General features: G+C 43.4%; 1 protein-coding gene across 1 annotated transcript; it reads left to right on the forward strand.

The window, feature by feature from the left end:
- The first annotated feature begins 4323 nt into the window (after positions 1-4323).
- Positions 4324-19258, forward strand: LOC119401879 (uncharacterized). The gene is made up of 6 exons (XM_037668886.2): positions 4324-4681; positions 6099-6410; positions 6609-6932; positions 8016-8324; positions 13857-14068; positions 18843-19258. The coding sequence occupies exons 2-6, from the start codon at positions 6125-6127 to the stop codon at positions 19095-19097; spliced, it is 1386 nt and encodes a 461-aa protein (XP_037524814.2). The 5' UTR covers positions 4324-4681; positions 6099-6124; the 3' UTR covers positions 19098-19258.
- The last annotated feature ends 405 nt before the right edge of the window (positions 19259-19663 follow it).

Below are 19663 nucleotides of genomic sequence, written 5' to 3' on the forward strand. Positions count from 1 at the left end.
TGCACGACGGGCCTCTAACGAAATATAAATACGAACCTAGCCAACGGAACGACAATTTTCAAAGATACTGAAGCCTTGAGACATGGACCGGGTGCAACCATACGAAGAAAGATATGGAGAACCGAAACTTCTGACTTTGTTACAAAGTTGAATGAATGATATCCGGTTTGCAGTCATCCTCCGGATGTGTTAACGGAAGAAACATTCATCGCTGTCTGAAAGCGCCGCAAGCTTGTCGCTGTCGCTTCCGAGGCTGATGTAACTGTCGCTTTCTTTTCCTCCCTCGATAAGGTTCTGTGACCTACACAAACAAACCCGCGCGCTAGTTCACCCCTCACTTTGTTCCAACGGCCCGGAGTGTGTGTTTTGTTACAGTGCCCTGCTTTAGGAGTGCGTGTGTGTGCCTTCGATGCAGCGTAGTGATTCCGCTTTAATTACATTTGAATATCAAAACGCACGTGAAAACGTACTCGAGCTCCTGTTCGGAAGCTGAGAGCTGGTTGTGTGCAGTATTCGCTGGACGCATTTAACTAGTTTTATTTTTAGTTGCTTCTCCGTATTGTCTGAAGTTTCATTCCTGCTGCACATGGTAAGCAGTTAATGGCAATGAATCCCCTTTTAGGAGGCGTCAGCTTATAACCATTAGGACACCGATATTGCCTAATGTAATTTTAAATGGAGGAAGACGACAAACCATTCAACGTTCGCTACGAACATCAAGATGATTCTGTGAGTTTTACGGCCAGCATAAAGAACGATGAAGCATCCAGAGGGCTGCGAGAGTGGAAGACGCGAAATCACGAATGTGCCGTGTTGATGCCTTGGAAAGCTGTGTTGTTGACTTCTCTAATCACAGTTGGTTCTACATATCTGGTGTTGTTTTACTTATTGGGCAGCAAGGTGAGTTGGACTATCTTGCTTTCTTTATGTGCAATTCATGTTGTGTTAAACCAAAAAGTACAAGTTGGTCGCTTGATATAAGAGGTGTCCGCCATCTTTGTTTATGTTTTTGTTACCATTTGTCTAAGGTAAAGAATTCTTATTCATTGCCTTCTCTTCTATTCTTGCGTTTCAAAACTTAAAAGATCTCAAATAGAAACAAAAAAATTTGAAGTTTGTGCCTTTATTTACGCGGCCCATGATAGAAGAAATAAAGACAGTCTTACAGCATTTGTTTAACGTTACAAATCAGGCATCCACCTTCGTTATGCAGTTTATTAATAATTAAAAGGGCAGTGTCAATCAAAGTAAATTACAGTGGTGACGGCGCTCATGATAATAACGACTGCGCAGATTTATCAGCGGCTGGCACGTATATATGTCGTAGATCACTTATTCATTTGAACATATTCATGTATACAACCATACCTGCGGCGCTTTCAACGTTACAAGATCCCACTCTATTTCTTTCATTGCAGCCCTCATCCTGCGGCGAAAGTGTCGCACCATTATCTGGTAAGCTGGTCTCTATCTGGGCGATTTTATAGTAGTAGCGAAATGCATTATCGTGGGAGTAATGTATCGTGTGTGTCTCTTAAAATAAACGAAGCCGACAGACAACATTTATTCCGCTAAGCAATAGAAAGAGGCCACCAAGCAAAAACCGCGATGATACGCTTGTATGTCATAGTCTACTATTCTCGAAATAGGAAATTTGCAAAGAACCTGCAAACCTTCGAATTTTATCCGGAAAGGTGTCGTCTATTACGATGAAATTTCACAGCAAGATATAAAGCCTAATGCTTGTTGAACGCAGTGAACTATCAAAGAAGCGATGGTTGGGTTCACTAAAACTGTCCACTCTGAATGTTTGTTGCGTTTGGCTGGATGTCTGTATTGAAGATAACTGTACTGAAAGACTCGGCAAAAACAATTCTAAAGAACATTTTCAGCGTTAATACCCATTTTTCACTCTCTTTCGTCTCACAGCATTCATTGCATCAGATACAATCAAAACACAGCTAGAAGTCTCATACGTATATTGACATGTCCAATACTGAATAACAATTTATGCTGTTGCAGTGGCCCTGCCTGAAGTTATAAATTTGCAGCTACTGTCTGCCGAGGAAAATTTCTTCACTGTCACATGGGAGAGACCGAAAGCTCACTTTGACTTCTACCAGATTGATTCCAGGTTTGAGTGCCCTGAAATTAACGACAGCGCTTTGATCCACGGGCCGAGCTCTTGCGCAAGCGGCGCAATCCTTCATCGAAACCAAACGCAAGTCACATGTGGCCCATTCAAAGCGTGCGCCAATGTCACTTTCAGTATCAGCACGTTTATGTTGGGACCACCAGAGCGTTCGTCCTTATGGACTAGCACTTGATATTGTTCTCTATGACAAAGGTAACGTACGTATTATTTTACTTGCAGTTATCGCTTGCTTTTTGCTAGCTGGAAAAGAAAAGCAAGAAACAGTGGTGGTGTAATGCATTCTAAATTTAAACACATACATTATTTTCAGTGACAAGGCGAGTTCTTGATATGATTTCACGTGCAAATATGAAGTCCTTGTCATGTTCGCGCCAAATTTTCACTTAACTTTGCAGTTGCACTAAATATCATTCTCCTACACTCCTAGAAATTAAATTTATAATTATTGAGGATTACTGAGCAGTCGGCGAAGCTGAGATTACATGTACGTCGCATGGTTTTTAAATTTTTACAGTGCGGATTCATGTTGTGCACTAGGATATGCTGGTATTACCTGTAAAAGTATCGTGATCATCCAATATATCTACATATACAAACAACCAAGCTGGATATGATAAGCGAAGAGTAAACTAATCTTGCTTATAGTTAAGACTATAAGAAATGTGCTACTGAATGCATATGTATGCATACTTGCTTATAAGCGTTTCAATTTCTCATAGAAATGATTTTTTCGTTGTGTGTGAAATGCTTCGCGGTTTCAGTATTTTGCTTTCTGGAAAAAGTCACTGCTTTAATATTAATATTGATGACCAACAATTGTAATTGATCTGTATATGTCTGGTATCCCAATAGTGGTGTTGGCACCAAAAGTGCTTACTGACACCTGCCGTTACCAAGCATTGGTTTTGATTTGCCATCATTCCCTCATAGACTGAAAGCAATGAAACCACACTCGAAACACAGAGGAAACATTTATATATGCGTTTACTCTACGCCGCACCGCAAACACTGATGAGCATTATACTGCGAAAAAAAAAAGCTTGCACCAGTAATAATAACAGTCTAATTATAATAATAATACAAGTTTGAAGCAAGTCAATTTTTTATTGAGCGAAAGTTACAGTTTCATAACAGCTAAATTATTTTGTGAGCCTCTTTCTGGAATATGGTCAATCACACATTTAACAAAATATGACACTTTCAAGGCGTTTACTACATAAGGAATAATCATTACTGAAATATAAAAACAAGCGGCATTTACTATACTAAAGCAGCATACTCAAAAAAAGCTTTAATTTACTGTTCAAAGTCCATCAGAAATTACCGAACAGTTTTTTATCTCACCAGAAAGAGCGAGAAGGAATACTGGAAATGTAGTGAGGTTAACTGGACTAAATCCAGTTTACACATGGGGAGGGAAAAAAGAGAGTAAAACAAAGAGCGAAGGAAAGACAAATTTCACAAATCACGCCAAGTGCAGCGTTTCGCATGTGGTCACTCAATTCTTAGCTGTGTCCCCACTTGGGTGGCAGAAATGTTCGCCTTTTTCCTCCTGCCTGAGAATCACATGCGCCCCGCCACGGTGGTCTAGTGGTTATGGCGCTCGACTGCTGACCCGAAGGTCGCGGGATCGAATCCCGGCCGCGGCGGCTGCATTTTCGATGGAGGCGAAAATGCTTGAGGCCCGTGTACTTAGATTTAGGTGCACGTTAAAGAACCCCAGGAGGTCGAAATTTCCGGAGCCCTCCACTACGGCGTCTCTCATAATCATAGCGTGGTTTTGGGACGTTAAACCCCAGATGTTATGAGAATCACATGCACTTCAAGTACTATACAAGAGGGCTCGTGTGGATTTCTGAGCTGATATATTGTGAGGCCAGGCTCTCAAAATACTTCCTTCGGCCTTTCATGCCATATAAAAAGCATTTGGACACTTTGCTATTAGCAATTCACTTAAAGCGCTTATTTTTCTGTTAACCTTTCCACAGAACATTTGTGAGGCATTTTATATATTTTATATAATTTTGAAGTTATATGGCATATTTTTATCGAGGGTGAAAAACAGCTTCCACCAACTGCTTGTGTTTGTGTACTCTGATTTAAATCCGAGCTACGGCGCACTTCTACTACTGAAAAAAAGTTAAATGTGAAGTAGTATAGCAACTGTTTTATTCACATGTTTTATACGTGTTCCGGTCATCACAGATCTTCCGGATGTGGTGAACTTGAGCCTTGTTTCAACTACGGACAACTCTTTTACTGTAACATGGGAACGACCTGAAGGAAGCTTCGACTATTATGTGCTTTACATATCGCACTACAATCATGATAGTGCTGGGCACGCTGAGAACATAGCAGGCTCCTGCGCAAATGGCACCATTATTCATCGTGACCAGACGCAGTTGACCTGCGAGAATCTCGAGACTTGTTCACACGTGAACATCGATGTGCGCACGCACAGCCCTGGACCCCCTGAACGCACATCAACGGGCGCTGTTCTGCGCGGCATTTTTATTCCCGGTGTAGGTAAGCGCACGCTCCGCAGTTGTTCTACAATAGGCATAAGTGTCACCTGTATGTAAGAAGACATATATGTGTTCACATTTATTAGCGGTATTATCATGACAGCTTTATCTTGTCAATCGTACATGGTGGCACTGTACGACGCTCCACAGGAAATACCTGATTTTTAATTACGGGCCTTGCTTTACAAGGCTATGTTACGTGACAAATAAATGTATTCTTTAGCAATAAAATAATGAAGTTCCTTGTGTTGGTGCTGCTGAATTTTAGCTCATTACGTAAAGATGGCAATGTTACATATACTGTATACAGGGATCAAACTCTGACATACGATAATCTTGTCGAGAGCTACAGGAAATGTCAATATGCTACCTGAAGGTTTTCCTTTTTCAATACACAAATTTCAAAGAAAAAAATATCTTGTTACCAATGACCCACCCAAGCACCTTAAAGAAATAAGTTTTACAATTTTCCACTATCTGAAATCGGGCAGTGCTATCATAACTGAAAGTTCTTGCGGAGAAAACATATATGTTAAGACAATAGCGTTAAAGAGCCCGTGTTGTAGCACATTTGGTATCAGCGTCGGCAGCATTTGTTGTGAGCGAATAAGCCACTGGCCCATGCAGCAATATTCGAGTCCTCCAAGCGACATAGGGGTGAAGTAGCACCAATCCGTAGCCCGCTTGCACCCATTGGAAACCAGTGGGTGGCCGGCCAGCACTAGGAATGATCCCTATACCTCCTGAATTAGAAGCTTACGCCCAAGCGTTTCGCAACCGCTGCGGTTTACGCAAAAGCGGTGTTGGAGTCGGCAGCAGTGGTTATAAGCGAGAGACCGGCGTTTTCACTGAGCGAAAAAGAAAAAAAAATGCCAGCTTCACTGATTTACCGTCGCGAAGGCTGGTTAAACAGCGCAGCTGGTGGCATCCCACTGGAAGGCATGGTTTGCATCGTTACAAACGAGACCATATATATTTTCCTCGCGCACTCCAAACTAAACGTCTTCCACAATGAATTCTTCGTATTTAGTCGACCAGTGGTGAGTAGTGGGGCTCTCGTATTTCTGTCATAGCCACAAGGAAACTGCGTACGACGCTGCCCAGGATGAACGTCAGCCTTAAATAGCTGTGCTGTTAAATTACCAATGGATGCAACGAATAAAAAGTCAGGGTGTGAGCCACAACCGAAGTTAACCTGGCGACTGATACCAACAGCGACAGGGGCGATTCACTGCGGCCACCCACTGCCTGACGTGCTCTGATCCCGTGCTCTCTTTTAAGACTCTGGTGACAGCGCAGATGTTTCACGGCGTTATATGTTTGTGAGCAATATGCCAAATAACGCTTTCGCGTTCCAATCTTAATGGTAAAGCTTAAGGGAACTGCAATTTACAGTTTTGTTATTTCCTATGTTTCAGACCAGGTCGCGCCAGTTGGCATTAGCATGGTCTCCCTCTCAGCGTCTGAAACATTGATTCGATGGGGACCTCCTCCAAAAGTCTCTGGCTTCCTCACTGGATATACCATACAGACATGTCACACGTTTGCACTTTGTGACGCCGACGAAAGCGTGAGAGGTTGCATCGAGCACCATACCTCCGAAGCATCGCTGCAGATTCAGACCAAAGCTGACACTCCCTACTGTATATTAGTCATCGCCATCGCGCGGTGTGGCCTGGATACAATTTCCAGCCCTCCGGCTGCGCAGCAAATCTGGACACCGTTATTTGGTTAGCACCAAAACTTTCTTCTTCCGGACGCATTACATGAATATTTCGTTAATGACATCGTTATTGTAAACTGGATAGAGTTCCTAATCCGAAAGTACACGCCAAAGCAAGAGCCAAAATAATTTCTTAAAAGTGGTGCCATTCGCACTTTCATATGGTAGTTACTCCGCCTAACTCGTCATTTATTCACCCTTGCAGCCCTTCCGGACGTGGAAAACCTGCGTTTGGTGTCAGCAGGCAACCATGCTATGACTGTGACATGGGATCGGCCACAGGCGCAGTTTGACTATTACCGTATTATTGTCACTGCTGGTAGCGAGTCTAGTGACGGATCTTCTGGTCGCTACAGCGTCGGTTCCTGCGGAAATGGGACCATTATTCACCCTGACCAAAATCGAGTGACATGCGGCTACTTAGAAGCATGCAGCAGTGTCACTTTCAGAATGAGTACCTACAGGAAAGGGCCAACACAGCTGATGTCCTCGGACACTTCACTCCAGGACATATTAATCCCGGGCGATGGTGATTATAAGCTTTCATTTTCAGCAGAAGATGTTCCTTTTCCTTGAGTTCCAAATGTACTAATTAGCCATGTCAGAATGAGAAAGGAAGCTACACATGTATTTCTCGTACATGAATCAACAAGCAGCAAATAGAGAACATTCTGCCCAAACGTTATGGTGTGTAGCCGGTCGCATGATTCTCGCGTTGTAGGAGGCCAGCTTGTTTCGATATGACTGATCTTATATAATAAACAGACGGGTGCACCGCAGGGTACTCGTCTTGTGCATTTTATTCACAGAATTATCACTGAAGCCCTGTAGAGTCTATGGTGTAGCCTGAACGACCTTCAGACTAATGCGATAAAAACGTGCATGGAAGAAATATGCTAAACTCTCGGTCACGAGGCAATGCTTCGAAAGAAGTTTTTAAAAGACTTGAATTTGTAAACAAAAGGAGCTGAGCAACGATTGCTTTAGCGATGGCTAGGAATAGTCATACCAGCAATTTAAAGAAGTTATTAAAGTGGACATCGCGACTTCGAAAGGTGCTAGGAAGTAACAAATGTATCCTTATTTGATATAACGGTGTGATTTTCATCATTCGCTCATGGTATACTGGCTGTTGATAAAAGAATGTGTTAATGCGGTGCAGTCAGAACAAGCAAATATCTATTTATACTCAATTGAATATATAATATGCAATTGAAAATAAAAAGATAATACATTTCTCTGGCCTCCTAGTCGCTTATTTAGGATGCAGGACAATACTCGTGTTTTCGATGAAGCGTCATAGGTTTCACATCTCGCGTTCGTCAGCTCCATTCAGCCAAATGACAAAGCACCGTTTAGTCAACACCGCAACAATCTCCACTATGGCGTACCATAGTTAGCATTCTTGTCATCTATTTCGCATCTATCGCAAAACGTAATCCTCTCCCGTAGTGTGTCTTCCTATGTTATTTCAGGCAGTTATGAAGAATATGTGTGACTAGTACCATTAGTTCTTTCTTGGCTTTGTGTATTGTGGCAAAAAATTAGCATTGCTAAATGTGTTATGGGTAAACTTTAAGACGCCCAATGCTCCAGCATTTCTGTCACACAGCTCCAGATTCACCACGAAACATCACTATTGAGACGGAAGCACCTACGTCACCAAAAATGAAATGGGAGTCACCTACGAAGTTTGAAGGCGTGCTTGGCGAGTACATAGTCAAAGTATGCAAGACCTACGCAGTTTGCACTTCAGGAGACACGATGTGGAACTGCACAGAGTATCGCACGTCATCGACTGGGCTTCAACTAAACGGCACGTCTGTTCCTTTCTGCGTGTTGGTGACAGCCACCTCCCAATGTGGTACCGACATACTTGTCAGTCACCCATTAGCAACAGAAGCGACGGCCTTCATGTCTGGTGAGGTGATATTTTATTCTTTAGCGTATTTTGTGAATCTGCATATTTGTATTGCACCATGTACACACCAGGAATATATTAGGCGTACGAGTTTCAGTTTTCACGATTTCTGTGCGTTTAGTTAAATCGGCATTCTTTATTCAGATACCCTAAAGGCCCAGAAGGCATTACACAGGGGGGGGATACAGTTAATGTGGCAAATAAATAAAATACACACTGAACAATGAAATCAGCGTACATGAATAAGTCAACATCGAATGGTGTAAAATCAGCTACGTGTGACAGTATTATAATACGTAAAAAAAACAATCATAAAGTAAAGTTTCATAACAATAAACATCATCAGTATCACATGAAACTAATAGAAACAACACTAAATAGACAAGCGGAACAGAATAAATAAAACGCAATGTAAAAAAAAGAAAAAGAAAAGAACATAGAAAATCAGCACTAGTGAATTGAGGATAGAATTTTTCTATAGGCTTCCATTTTGTCCTAGAAATGACTTTAGGCTAGTTACAAATGAGTCATGATTCACAATGCGCACAATGTCAGCAGGAAGAAGATTCCATTCACGAATGGCGAGGAGAAGTGGGGAGTGAAAAAAGAGATTAGTGCGGGCGAAAATAGGTTCAATTTTATGTTGGTGATCGAGTCGCGAAGATATATGACGAGCTGGCCTGATATTGAATATATCGTGGGATGACTGATTGAAGTGAAGCTTATGAAAGAATGACAGTAGTGTCAGCAACCTGCGATTTTCTAGAGGAGCTAAATTGAGTGAAGATTTTATTTCAGTTACGCTTGATGTTCGTAAGTAGTTTTTTGTGATGAAGCGAGCAGCCTTATTTTGTACCGACTCCAGTTTCTGTTTGAGGTAGGCCTGATGCGGATTCCAGATGAAGGAGGCATATTCGAGTTTTGAGCGTACTAATGTTTTATAGGCAAGAAGTTTAGTTTCGGAGTTCGCCGGATGCAAATTACGCCTTATGAAGCCAAGTGATCTGGATGCTTTACTGACAATTGCGTCTATATGGGTGTTCCATGACAGGTCTGATGACAAATGTACACCAAGGTATTTATTGTGGATACAGAGTCTATGGGCATGTTGTTCAACATGTAGTCGTAAAACACGAGGTTAGCCGTTGTCCCGAACGTGATAGCTTTTGTTTTGTTAACGTTAATTTGCATTTGCCAATTGTTGCACCATTTACTAAGATTTTCAAGGTCAGACTGAAGGAAGCTGGTGTCTTGAGGGTTACTGATTTGCCTGTAAATCACACAGTCGTCCGCAAATAATCTAACTGTGGAATGCATACCATTACTAATATCGTTAATATAAACTAAGAACAAGATAGGCCCGAGCACGGAACCCTGTGGTACTCCAGATTTGACGTGAATTAACGGAGACAAATGGTCATTAACTAATACGGATTGGTATCGGTTGGCTAGGAAGTTGGTAATCCACCTAACAACCTTCGTATTTATGTTAAGACCTGTAAGTTTATGAACAAGCCGCAAGTGAGGAACCTTATCAAAGGCCTTCGCGAAATCAACAAATATAGCATCAATTTGATGTAAGCAGTGAACAGAGTGATGCAAGTCATTAATTAATTCGAATAATTGCGTTTCGCAAGAACGACCATGCAAAAAACCGTGCTGATTGATGAAGAAGAAGTTATGTTCTGTAAGAAACTTCATGAGAGCAGATGAAATTATATGTTCTAGGAGTTTGCAACAAGTACTAGTTAAAGATATTGGTCTGTAATTCGATGGGTTAGACGGGTCACCAGATTTCAATATAGGAATTACGCGAGCTTCCTTCCAATCATTTGGGACGCATCCAGTGTCGATAGACTGCTGGAAAAGTGCGGCCAAAATGTCGCATATTGCAGGTTTTGATATTTCAGAAGCTTAGGGCAGATGCCATCAGGACCAGGAGCGGCATTAGCCGGAAGACGATCGATGCAGGAATGTATCCCTTCCGGTGTGATAGTAATGTCGAGCATGTTTGAATGCAAAATGGAGACCTCAAGGTCACTTGGAACAGGGGCCTCATCCGTAAAAACAGACGAAAAAAACTCGTTGAATTCTGCAGCAACACGTGCTGGAGAAAGAATGTTACCATCCTTGGACAACGACACCGTGGAATTTGTTGCGTAATTAGGCTTAATAACTTTCCAAAACTTTTTTGTATCGTTACGAAGCATGTTTGAAATGTCGTAGTTGAAAAATTTGTCTTTGGCTGTTGTTATTTCAATTCTGCATAAGTGCGCGTGCTCGCGATAAAGCCTCCAATCTTCCTCAGATGCAGATAGTTTAGCTTTGGAATATAAACGTTTCTTTTTGTTAATAGTACGTTTCACATGCGTCGTAAACCAAGCGCTTTGCGTGCAGGTGGTTATTTGATTCTAGGAATATGTTTTTCTTTAAGCGTGATCAATTTGTCACAAATGAGTGCCCAGTTTGTATTGACGTCGCGTTGGTGAAATGATTGCAAAAGGTGGATGGAAAAGGCGGAAAGGTCAGTGATAAGCCCGTCTACATTCGCCCGGTTGTAATCAAATATAACCTTCGCTCTGTTTTCACGCTTTTGCAGAGCGCATACGAACGCGCAATGCAAGATATTGTGGTCGCTGATGCCATCCAAAACATTTACCGAAACATTATTTGGTTCCGTAGTTAATATAAGGTCTAAAAGAGAATCATTACGAGTGGGAGCAGAGACGATTTGGTGCAAATCGAACGATGAGAGCACGTCAAGGAAATATTGACATTCACGTTTTCTTGTGCCATTCAGGGGTCTGCATGATTGCCATTCAATATTAGGATAGTTGAAATCACCGGCAAGAAATATTGGCGATGTTGGGTACTTGTCTTGAACAAAACTTAAAGACTCATTTAAGTAATCAGGAAATTCGTGAGACGAATCAGGTGGGCGATAGCAGACCCCAATGACACAAGTAGTACGTGCGGGCAGACAAAGAGCAATCCATAAAATTTCGAGGCAGGAATTGGTTTCAATAACGCAAGCTTCCAGACTATTTTTTACCGCGACCAACACACCGCCCCCTCTCGATTGAACCCTATCTTTCCTAAACAACGAAAATTCACGAGAGAGGGACAATTCATGATCAGAAATATCGAGTGACAACCAGGTTTCAGTGCCTAGAACTATGTCTGCCGAACATGATTCAACATAAGAACACAGGTGATCCTGCTTACGAAACAGACTGCGAAAGTTTGACACAAGAATGGACAGATGCGTATCACCGCATTCCCGCTTGCGTCACTGGGTTTTCGCGGGGTCTTGACGCTTCGGCAGAGCAGTTACTTCGTTTGTGGTATGATCCAAGGCATAAATCGTGTTATTGAGTAGAAGCTTATCAAACAGAAGTTTGAATTTTTCACCGGGTTTTCGTTCGGAACGAGCGAAATCTCGGAGCTTCTTCCTAATCAGTTGCATTCTCGGCGAAAAGTCTTCTTCAATCCACACGCGAGACGATTCTAACTTTTTCAATTTGAATGCATTTTTCAGTACGTTAGTTTTTTCTTTGAAGTTGAGGAATTTCACAATTATTGGCCGAGTATAGCCCGGTCTTTTCTGTCCTATTCGATGAGCACGTTCAATTTCACCAGCTGCAATCCCTAAGTTTTTAGAAACGAACTCATTTACAAGCCCTTCTGTTTCCTGCCATGTCTCCGAGTCTTGCTCAACGATTCCCTTAAAGATCAGGTTATTTCGGCGCATTCTGTTGTTAAGGTCGTCTACCACCAAAGTGGAGTGTTGCGATTGTCTGGATTCTATGCTTTCCAGTTTGTTGTGGGTGTCCTTAAGCATCTGAACTACCTCGTCCGTTCCGGAGGACCCTGCTAATTGGAAAGACGCCTCTTTATTTCCGTTATGTTTGTTTGGACGTCCTTTACTTTCCCTAAGATGTCTTTCTGAAACTTTTCGCTAGACGCAACCATATCCCTGACAATGGTGAGAAGTTGGTCGACCTTGTCAGGGCCAGGGTTCAATTCGACGTCTCCCGCGCGAAGCAACAGGTGCGCTACACAAAACAACACAAGAGATAGCCGCCCCGCAACGCAAATTTTAGCACAGACGCTAGCCGGACGCAACCACACAATGGTACATGTTCGCTTTACTCTGCCGCTACAGGCGAAGCGGCCAACACGAACGCGATACGTGCAAAGGTCTACACCCATAACAAACACAGTTGGGATTTGCAGCCGAAGAGACAACTACACGAGCTTTGTTGGCAAAGCACACTCACCTAAAATGTAACAAAACAGGCTTGGTCAGCGACAAGCAGTTGGCCGCAAATCCCGTTCGGAAGTTGTCGAAGCGTCTTCTTATAGTTGATGGGAGGGCGCTGCGCTCGGCGATGAGTGCGCTTGCGCTTTGGTGGTGCGCAAGGTAGCAGCCGCGATGACCACGTGGCGGGAGATAAGGCCCGCGTACGGTGATGCACCGGTCCGTTGCAGATGTAGTCCGAGATCGCGTACAGCGCAGGCTTCCCGATTCCCTTGCTTTCTGGCTTGAAAGCTAAAATGTAACAAAACAGGCTTGGTCAGCGACAAGCAGTTGGCCGCAAATCCCGTTCGGAAGTTGTCGAAGCGTCTTCTTATAGTTGATGGGAGGGCGCTGCGCTCGGCGATGAGTGCGCTTGCGCTTTGGTGGTGCGCAAGGTAGCAGCCGCGATGACCACGTGGCGGGAGATAAGGCCCGCGTACGGTGATGCACCGGTCCGTTGCAGATGTAGTCCGAGATCGCGTACAGCGCAGGCTTCCCGATTCCCTTGCTTTCTGGCTTGAAAGCTAAAATGTAACAAAACAGGCTTGGTCAGCGACAAGCAGTTGGCCGCAAATCCCGTTCGGAAGTTGTCGAAGCGTCTTCTTATAGTTGATGGGAGGGCGCTGCGCTCGGCGATGAGTGCGCTTGCGCTTTGGTGGTGCGCAAGGTAGCAGCCGCGATGACCACGTGGCGGGAGATAAGGCCCGCGTACGGTGATGCACCGGTCCGTTGCAGATGTAGTCCGAGATCGCGTACAGCGCAGGCTTCCCGATGCCCTTGCTTTCTGGCTTGAAAGCTAAAATGTAACAAAACAGGCTTGGTCAGCGACAAGCAGTTGGCCGCAAATCTTAAGTGTTTTTACAAAGTGCTCATGGACAAGAATACAGTATATATTTTCGGATCACGGATCAACCTGAACATGCATGAACCAGTCTGTACAGTGCCGAATAACTGTTCGAAGCATTACTGCGGTGAAATCAGCATCTTCAACGCTATTTACAAGAAACAGAACTGAAATGTTATTTCGGTTTCCGTTCTCTGTCTATAATATTGCATAATAACGTCTGAGCGAGAGTCAGTTGGTACGTATTCATAGGTGAAACAGCCCGAAGCACATAGGGACAGCGCTAGTCCTGTGTCTGCTTGTCCGTGTTTCCTTTGGGCTTTTTTACCTGTGTATCATTTTTCTAGCCTGCACAGTGTATAAACATCGGCGTAATCATTTTTGACAGCGCACCTACAAAGACAATTGTTCCAATGGGTTGCCTGGGATGGAGATATCGTCCCTAAAAATGCAGTACCCGGTGGGCAGGACAAATACGGCGTCATTTACATCTGTAGGGCCAAACACCACGGCGATGTGATACCTGGAAAATTGGTCTCCTGGCACAAGAGATGCTACATTGCATACGATGGAGCAGAGCACGGCTACGAGGAATTCGAGGTGAACACAATTGTTTGGTCGTTTTAACTGTTCCTTCCGGACTTGCCACAGGCCCTTGGGTGGTAAACAAATGAAATCTTGTCAAAACTTTGAGCTTGTGATACATACAGAAAGTTTGTCGCCGGGCGAGTTGAGTTATTTGTAAGGAATACATATTAGCTCATAATAGCAGGAAGTGAAATATTTCAGAGCCTGACTTCTCACTTCCCGCTCTTTATTTCGCGCATCATTTTTCTTCCTCTTCGCACTAACTTGTATGCCTTCCAGATATATTAGTACGAAAGTAGTGGAATTATCCGAGGCGTTGTTTATGTCATACACAAGTATTATACAAACCAATTATGGCGAGAGACAATGAAGCAAGCGAAGGTAAACGTGGGGATATTGTGGTTTCTTAACTATATTTATTGATTCTCACTGAAATTGAAAGAAATTAGTGGACAAAAAGCACCTTTTTCGTCGGTGGCATCCCAACCCACAACCTTCGAGATATATTACTATGCTCACGGTACACACATTATCGCTAAACACTTTTGGGGCCGCTTATTGGGTTGTGCGATATCGGTTGGACGCAAGAATGTAAACACCGATACGAGTACGTATTACAAATGAGAGATAGTGCGTGAATTGCTCGAGCACGGGACGCCGAAAGGAGCTAAGTAGCTGGGGCTCGCGCGTACGTGGCGAAATTAAAGCACGTCAAGGGTCTCGGCGTTCACAGGCAGGCAAGCAGGCAGAGAATTTTCCTATTATCCGGATGCGGCAATCGACCCCCTTTAGATGGTGACACCGGTGGGCCACTCCCACGACGGGATGGGGAGGATAAACTCCACGGCCATGTCGCGGGCCCTCTGGATGGCCATAAGATGGTCTCCTCTGTCTTGGCTAGTGAGAGGATTGTTCCAGTCCGCCTCCGTAGAGGGAGTTCCTTTGCAGCGAAAGAACGGATGCAGGACGAAATATGGGTGCCATACTTTTTTAACGAAACGTCGACACACTAGGTGCCGGCACAGAACTGATAGAATGGAAGCATCTGCGAGAGAACCATTTTTCAACGTTCCTCTACAAGCAGGTGCATCGCACAAGAAAGTGCGGGAAATGAAGCATAATATTTTGAAGCAGATAAGGTCATGACGACGCATGTGTTGGAAGTCATGATAGTGAGATACTCTTCGTTGTTTTAAACCCTTTGTAGGACAGTGGTACAAACATGGACCACTTTTTCACTGCATTTCAAACGCCAATAATAAAAAAAACGGTCTAAAATTGGCGCCGCTCTTACTGGTGGTACCATTTAGCGAGGTATTGAACAAGGCTATTTAATGTTTTTACTTCGCTTCGACATGTGGCACGGACAGCAAATTGCATTTTGCACGTGCCTTGATTATTTCTCGCCATCCGCTGCAGTGGCATTAATTAGCGCCTTGAAAACATCGCTTCAAATTGCTTGTGAAGTGTCCCATTTTACCCGTTTACTAAACATTGTGTTTCTTTCATTTGGTACCACCGGGGCACATCGGTACACATATTTACCCATTTTGACGTCATGCTTTAAAGACAGGGGTCCATATATGTACCACGTTTTTATCAAAATCTATGCTGCCGAGTTTCTTAAAAACTGGCGTCAAACATTTTTCTCAGTCATCCTAAATGCAGTTCTCATATCTTATGAAAAAATTCTTGAATATGAAGGCAGTGCCGCACAAAGGGATAAATTATTACTGTGTGCAGAAAATAGTCGACATTCAGGGTCTCATAAAGGCAGTTTCTTGCTGCACGAACCATCAGGATGTGGCTACGCAAATTGCCGAGGATGTTCCTTCAAACATGTCCATAATTAATGTTTCGAATGTTAGCGTCATAGTGATATTGTAAAATCAGTGCTGCTCAAAGCTCGTGCCTAGTTCTGTCAAGATACAACTTGATAGATACATTAAAGGGGTCTTGCCAATAGATTTTGCTCCACTTCGTTGAATAATATTATTCTTAGATTTAACATTACAGCTAAGTGTGTTTTAAGTCTACGTTCAGCACGAATGCTTCATTCCAAAGTGTTATATATTTCGAAGACGTGTGAATATATTGTTTACCTAAGATGTTTTTGTGACAAGGATACCTTTCTTAGACAAGGTAATAATGAGGTTACCATGCAGGGCCACCTATGGGCCATTTTCAGATACGTTTATGGACAAAGAACTAGCATTCTAATTCACTTCGCTTAAGTCCTTGGCGTCGATATTTACAGAGATTTCTCAAAATTTGATTGTTTTGCTTGCTGATCTTTTTAACGGCAAAGCTGCTCATGCTAGCCATAATTTCTGTATGCAGCCTACCAGAAAACTATCATCATCATGAACGCGTATGTGCCACAGAAATGGGGCAAATCCCAATACTCACCAATGGTCCACTGAAAAGGAAGAATGCAACAATTAGCCCGAGAAATGGCTATCATCACGGTTACGTGCCACAGAAATGGGGTAGATCCCACTGCTCACCACTAGTTCAATAGGAGAGAGCGAAAGCTATAGAAAGAGAAAGAAAGAGTCAGAAAAAAAATACAGGGAAATAATGGAAATAAAGACATAAAAAGATACACATGCAGAGAAAGGTATTAGAAAGAGAGAGAAAGAAAGAGAAACACGGAAAGATAGACGCAGAAGCAGACCGAGAAAGAGATAAACAAAATGCAAATATCAAGAGAGAAATAAAGAGAAAGAAATATAAAAAAGCAGAGAGAAAGAAAGGGAAGAAATAGAAATAAATATAAAAAGAGTGATAAACAGAAAGAAAAAAGAAAGAAGCAGATACAAAACAGAGATACAAGAAACAAAGGGAAAGGTGAAGAAAGGGAGAAACAAAAAAGACCACCCAGATGCGCTCTTCCTTCCGGCTTGGCGCTACTAATGCGAAGCTGCCATATTAGGGAACGGGAAAGGCCACAAACGCTGCGAGAAGAGCCCGAAGCGATAGAAGCTTAAAGAGCGAGGCAGACGGTACGTTTTTGCCTCCGATCCGCCGTGCAGCGTCTGATGTCCGGTATGCGGCGTCCGACAATTCAACACAGACTGGGCGAACGAGCAATCAGCCGTAGGCTCCGCCCACATACGATGTCTCGTTATGCACACTCGGGGGACTTCGTATCCTCGTAATGAAGCCCAAAACAAACAACTTTGCACATCCACGCTTCGTTCTATAAGAAAATAATCACTAAAACTACACCTTCCCGAACGACAAGCACATCGGAGCTTGCCGTCGAATAGGAAGGCCTAGCATAGCGGACGCCGGCCGTCGCCTACGCCGTTCACGATCGCACGCGAGCTCGTCACAGAGCGCTTGTTTTTGCCAACACATTTAAGCTTTGTGCTCGCATGTAATGCGTTAGCATACGCTAATAACTTTCTCGACGTCATCGATGTAAATAGCAAGGGTGAAAGCGAAGCGAGGCGGCTCGCCGAGACGCCGGTGTCGCTGTGTTTACCTGCGAAATGGCCTTCCACCGCTGCTCGCGATCTCGCTAGTGGTTTGGAAACGGGCGTTGTCTTGCAGAAATGGCACACTTCAAACATCACTTTATCCGATCAGGAATTATTTCACGTCACATAAAATTCACTTGATGTTTATCACGCCGCCGCGAGCGGCGATATCGGCGAATGCTCCGGGGCTCGACTTCACCGCTTCACCGACTCGCCTCGGCGGGGACCAGAGCGGCGACAGGGAAAGGGTGCCACCAGCGGCGCGACAACACACGTCTCCCGAGCTGTCATTGGCTGCGGCCTTCCGACGGTCTGATGCAGCGACGAAAATATCTGCCCGGTTTGATGGACGCCGGGCATGCGATGCGGCGGTCCGATACGATGAAACGTCACCATTTCGGCTGCCGATGAAACGTCACCATTCCGGTTGGAAAATCGTACCGTCTGTCTCGGCCTTTAGGCTAACGACGACGTGCCCGTAGATATACGAGAGGTGCAAATGCTTGGTTCTGGAGCTTGGACATCTGTGTCCTGACTAACCTAGTTAAAGCCTAGCAAGAACGTAGAAGCAACCAGATTAGACTTCAGAATTGTCCAGTTTCGCTGTTTCAAGCCTTGTGCGACTAAATGCAAGCATCGCCCTTTTTTCAGTATGTCTGGATAGGCTATAGTTTATGCCTAAATCATGCAATGTTAAGTATCCACGCTTGACATTTACTTCAGTGAAGTATGTACTTTTGTACTTCCATCCAGTACTACCGCCTTAATTCCAGCTTGAAAAATCGCTAAACATGCGTGGTGTTAGGTTATGCAAACTATGCACCGGAACAGGGGTATATACCACTCTAATGAACATTTATAGAATAATAGAAACTTATGCACGCATGCTGGTTTGACAGGCCAAACTGGATAGGCAGTGGTTTAAGTAAAAAAGCACGTGAAGTGTTCTGTATGACGTCGCTGCAGGATATTTTACTATTGTATCATTCTGGACGAGTGGTTTTTCACATAATTCCATCTGTCAAGGAAGCCGTCGAAGATGATATCATCTGGCGATGTAGAAACGGTTACACAATATAAATATTCTTGTTGGGATAACAGCATTCTTGAGTTGCGTAACAAATTGGCCGCACAAGGCTAGACCGAATATGGGTAAACTAGACGTGTTCGTTAATAGTAGTCGAAGCACCTTTTTATAACAACACCTTTGCCACAGCGTTGAAAACTGTACAGCGTTCGCTGGATTCTACGTTATTTTGTAGGCGCATTGTGTTCCATGTGAAGCATCCCTCAATTTGCAGGTCTTTCTCAATGAAGAAACTCCGGCTGCGGTTGAATGGGTGCCAGTTTTCAACTGTTCGCTGCCAAGTGGAATCGTCCAAGGCGGCATCACCTACGGCGGCATACCGCTGTACATCGGGCGCACCAATCACAGTGGCCGGCTAAACATTGGAAAGGTGGTCTCGTCTGATGGTTGCCTCTATATACCTTACTATAGCAAAGAACACCGCTACACTGAATACGAAGCACTAGTCGTCGAGTACGTCAACAACTGAGAAAGTGCCTGGAAATATTTTAAAAACCATTTCCGCTTCTGTAATCACCAAGTCTTCAAGAGAAGTCATGTGCACTCATTATCTCATTTTTCATTATTTTGCAAATAGTTAAAACACTTGCGTAAAGTTGAAGTACATAAACACAATAAAAGAACAACTTTAGAAAAGGTGTATGTTTCTTCTGGAAAAATATGTCAATATGTATTTTTAAAATGTTTTTAAAGACAAATGCACTTGCTGTCTAGCTACTGAGTGTTCAATTCTTTATATATAAGTACTTAGCAAAAGGAGACTTCACAGACTCCTCTTCTTCAGTAATCGTTCATACTCAATGCGGTGGATTAGCCGCAAACTGTCTCCACTATTCGATGAAGTCATATATGTTAACATTACTGATCTCCCAAAGTTGAATAATATGTATACTTGAATTGAAAATGATCCGTGAAGAAATACAGTGAAAGCTATCCTTAACTCACATTTCACGGCGCCGTAAAAAAATATTCGAATTAACCCATTATCGCGTTATCGAAAGTATGAGGAAAATAATAAGCGAATGTCTATTACAT

Source organism: Rhipicephalus sanguineus, chromosome 8, assembly GCF_013339695.2.
Source record: "Rhipicephalus sanguineus isolate Rsan-2018 chromosome 8, BIME_Rsan_1.4, whole genome shotgun sequence".
In the NCBI taxonomy this organism is placed as follows: Eukaryota; Metazoa; Arthropoda; class Arachnida; order Ixodida; family Ixodidae; genus Rhipicephalus; species Rhipicephalus sanguineus.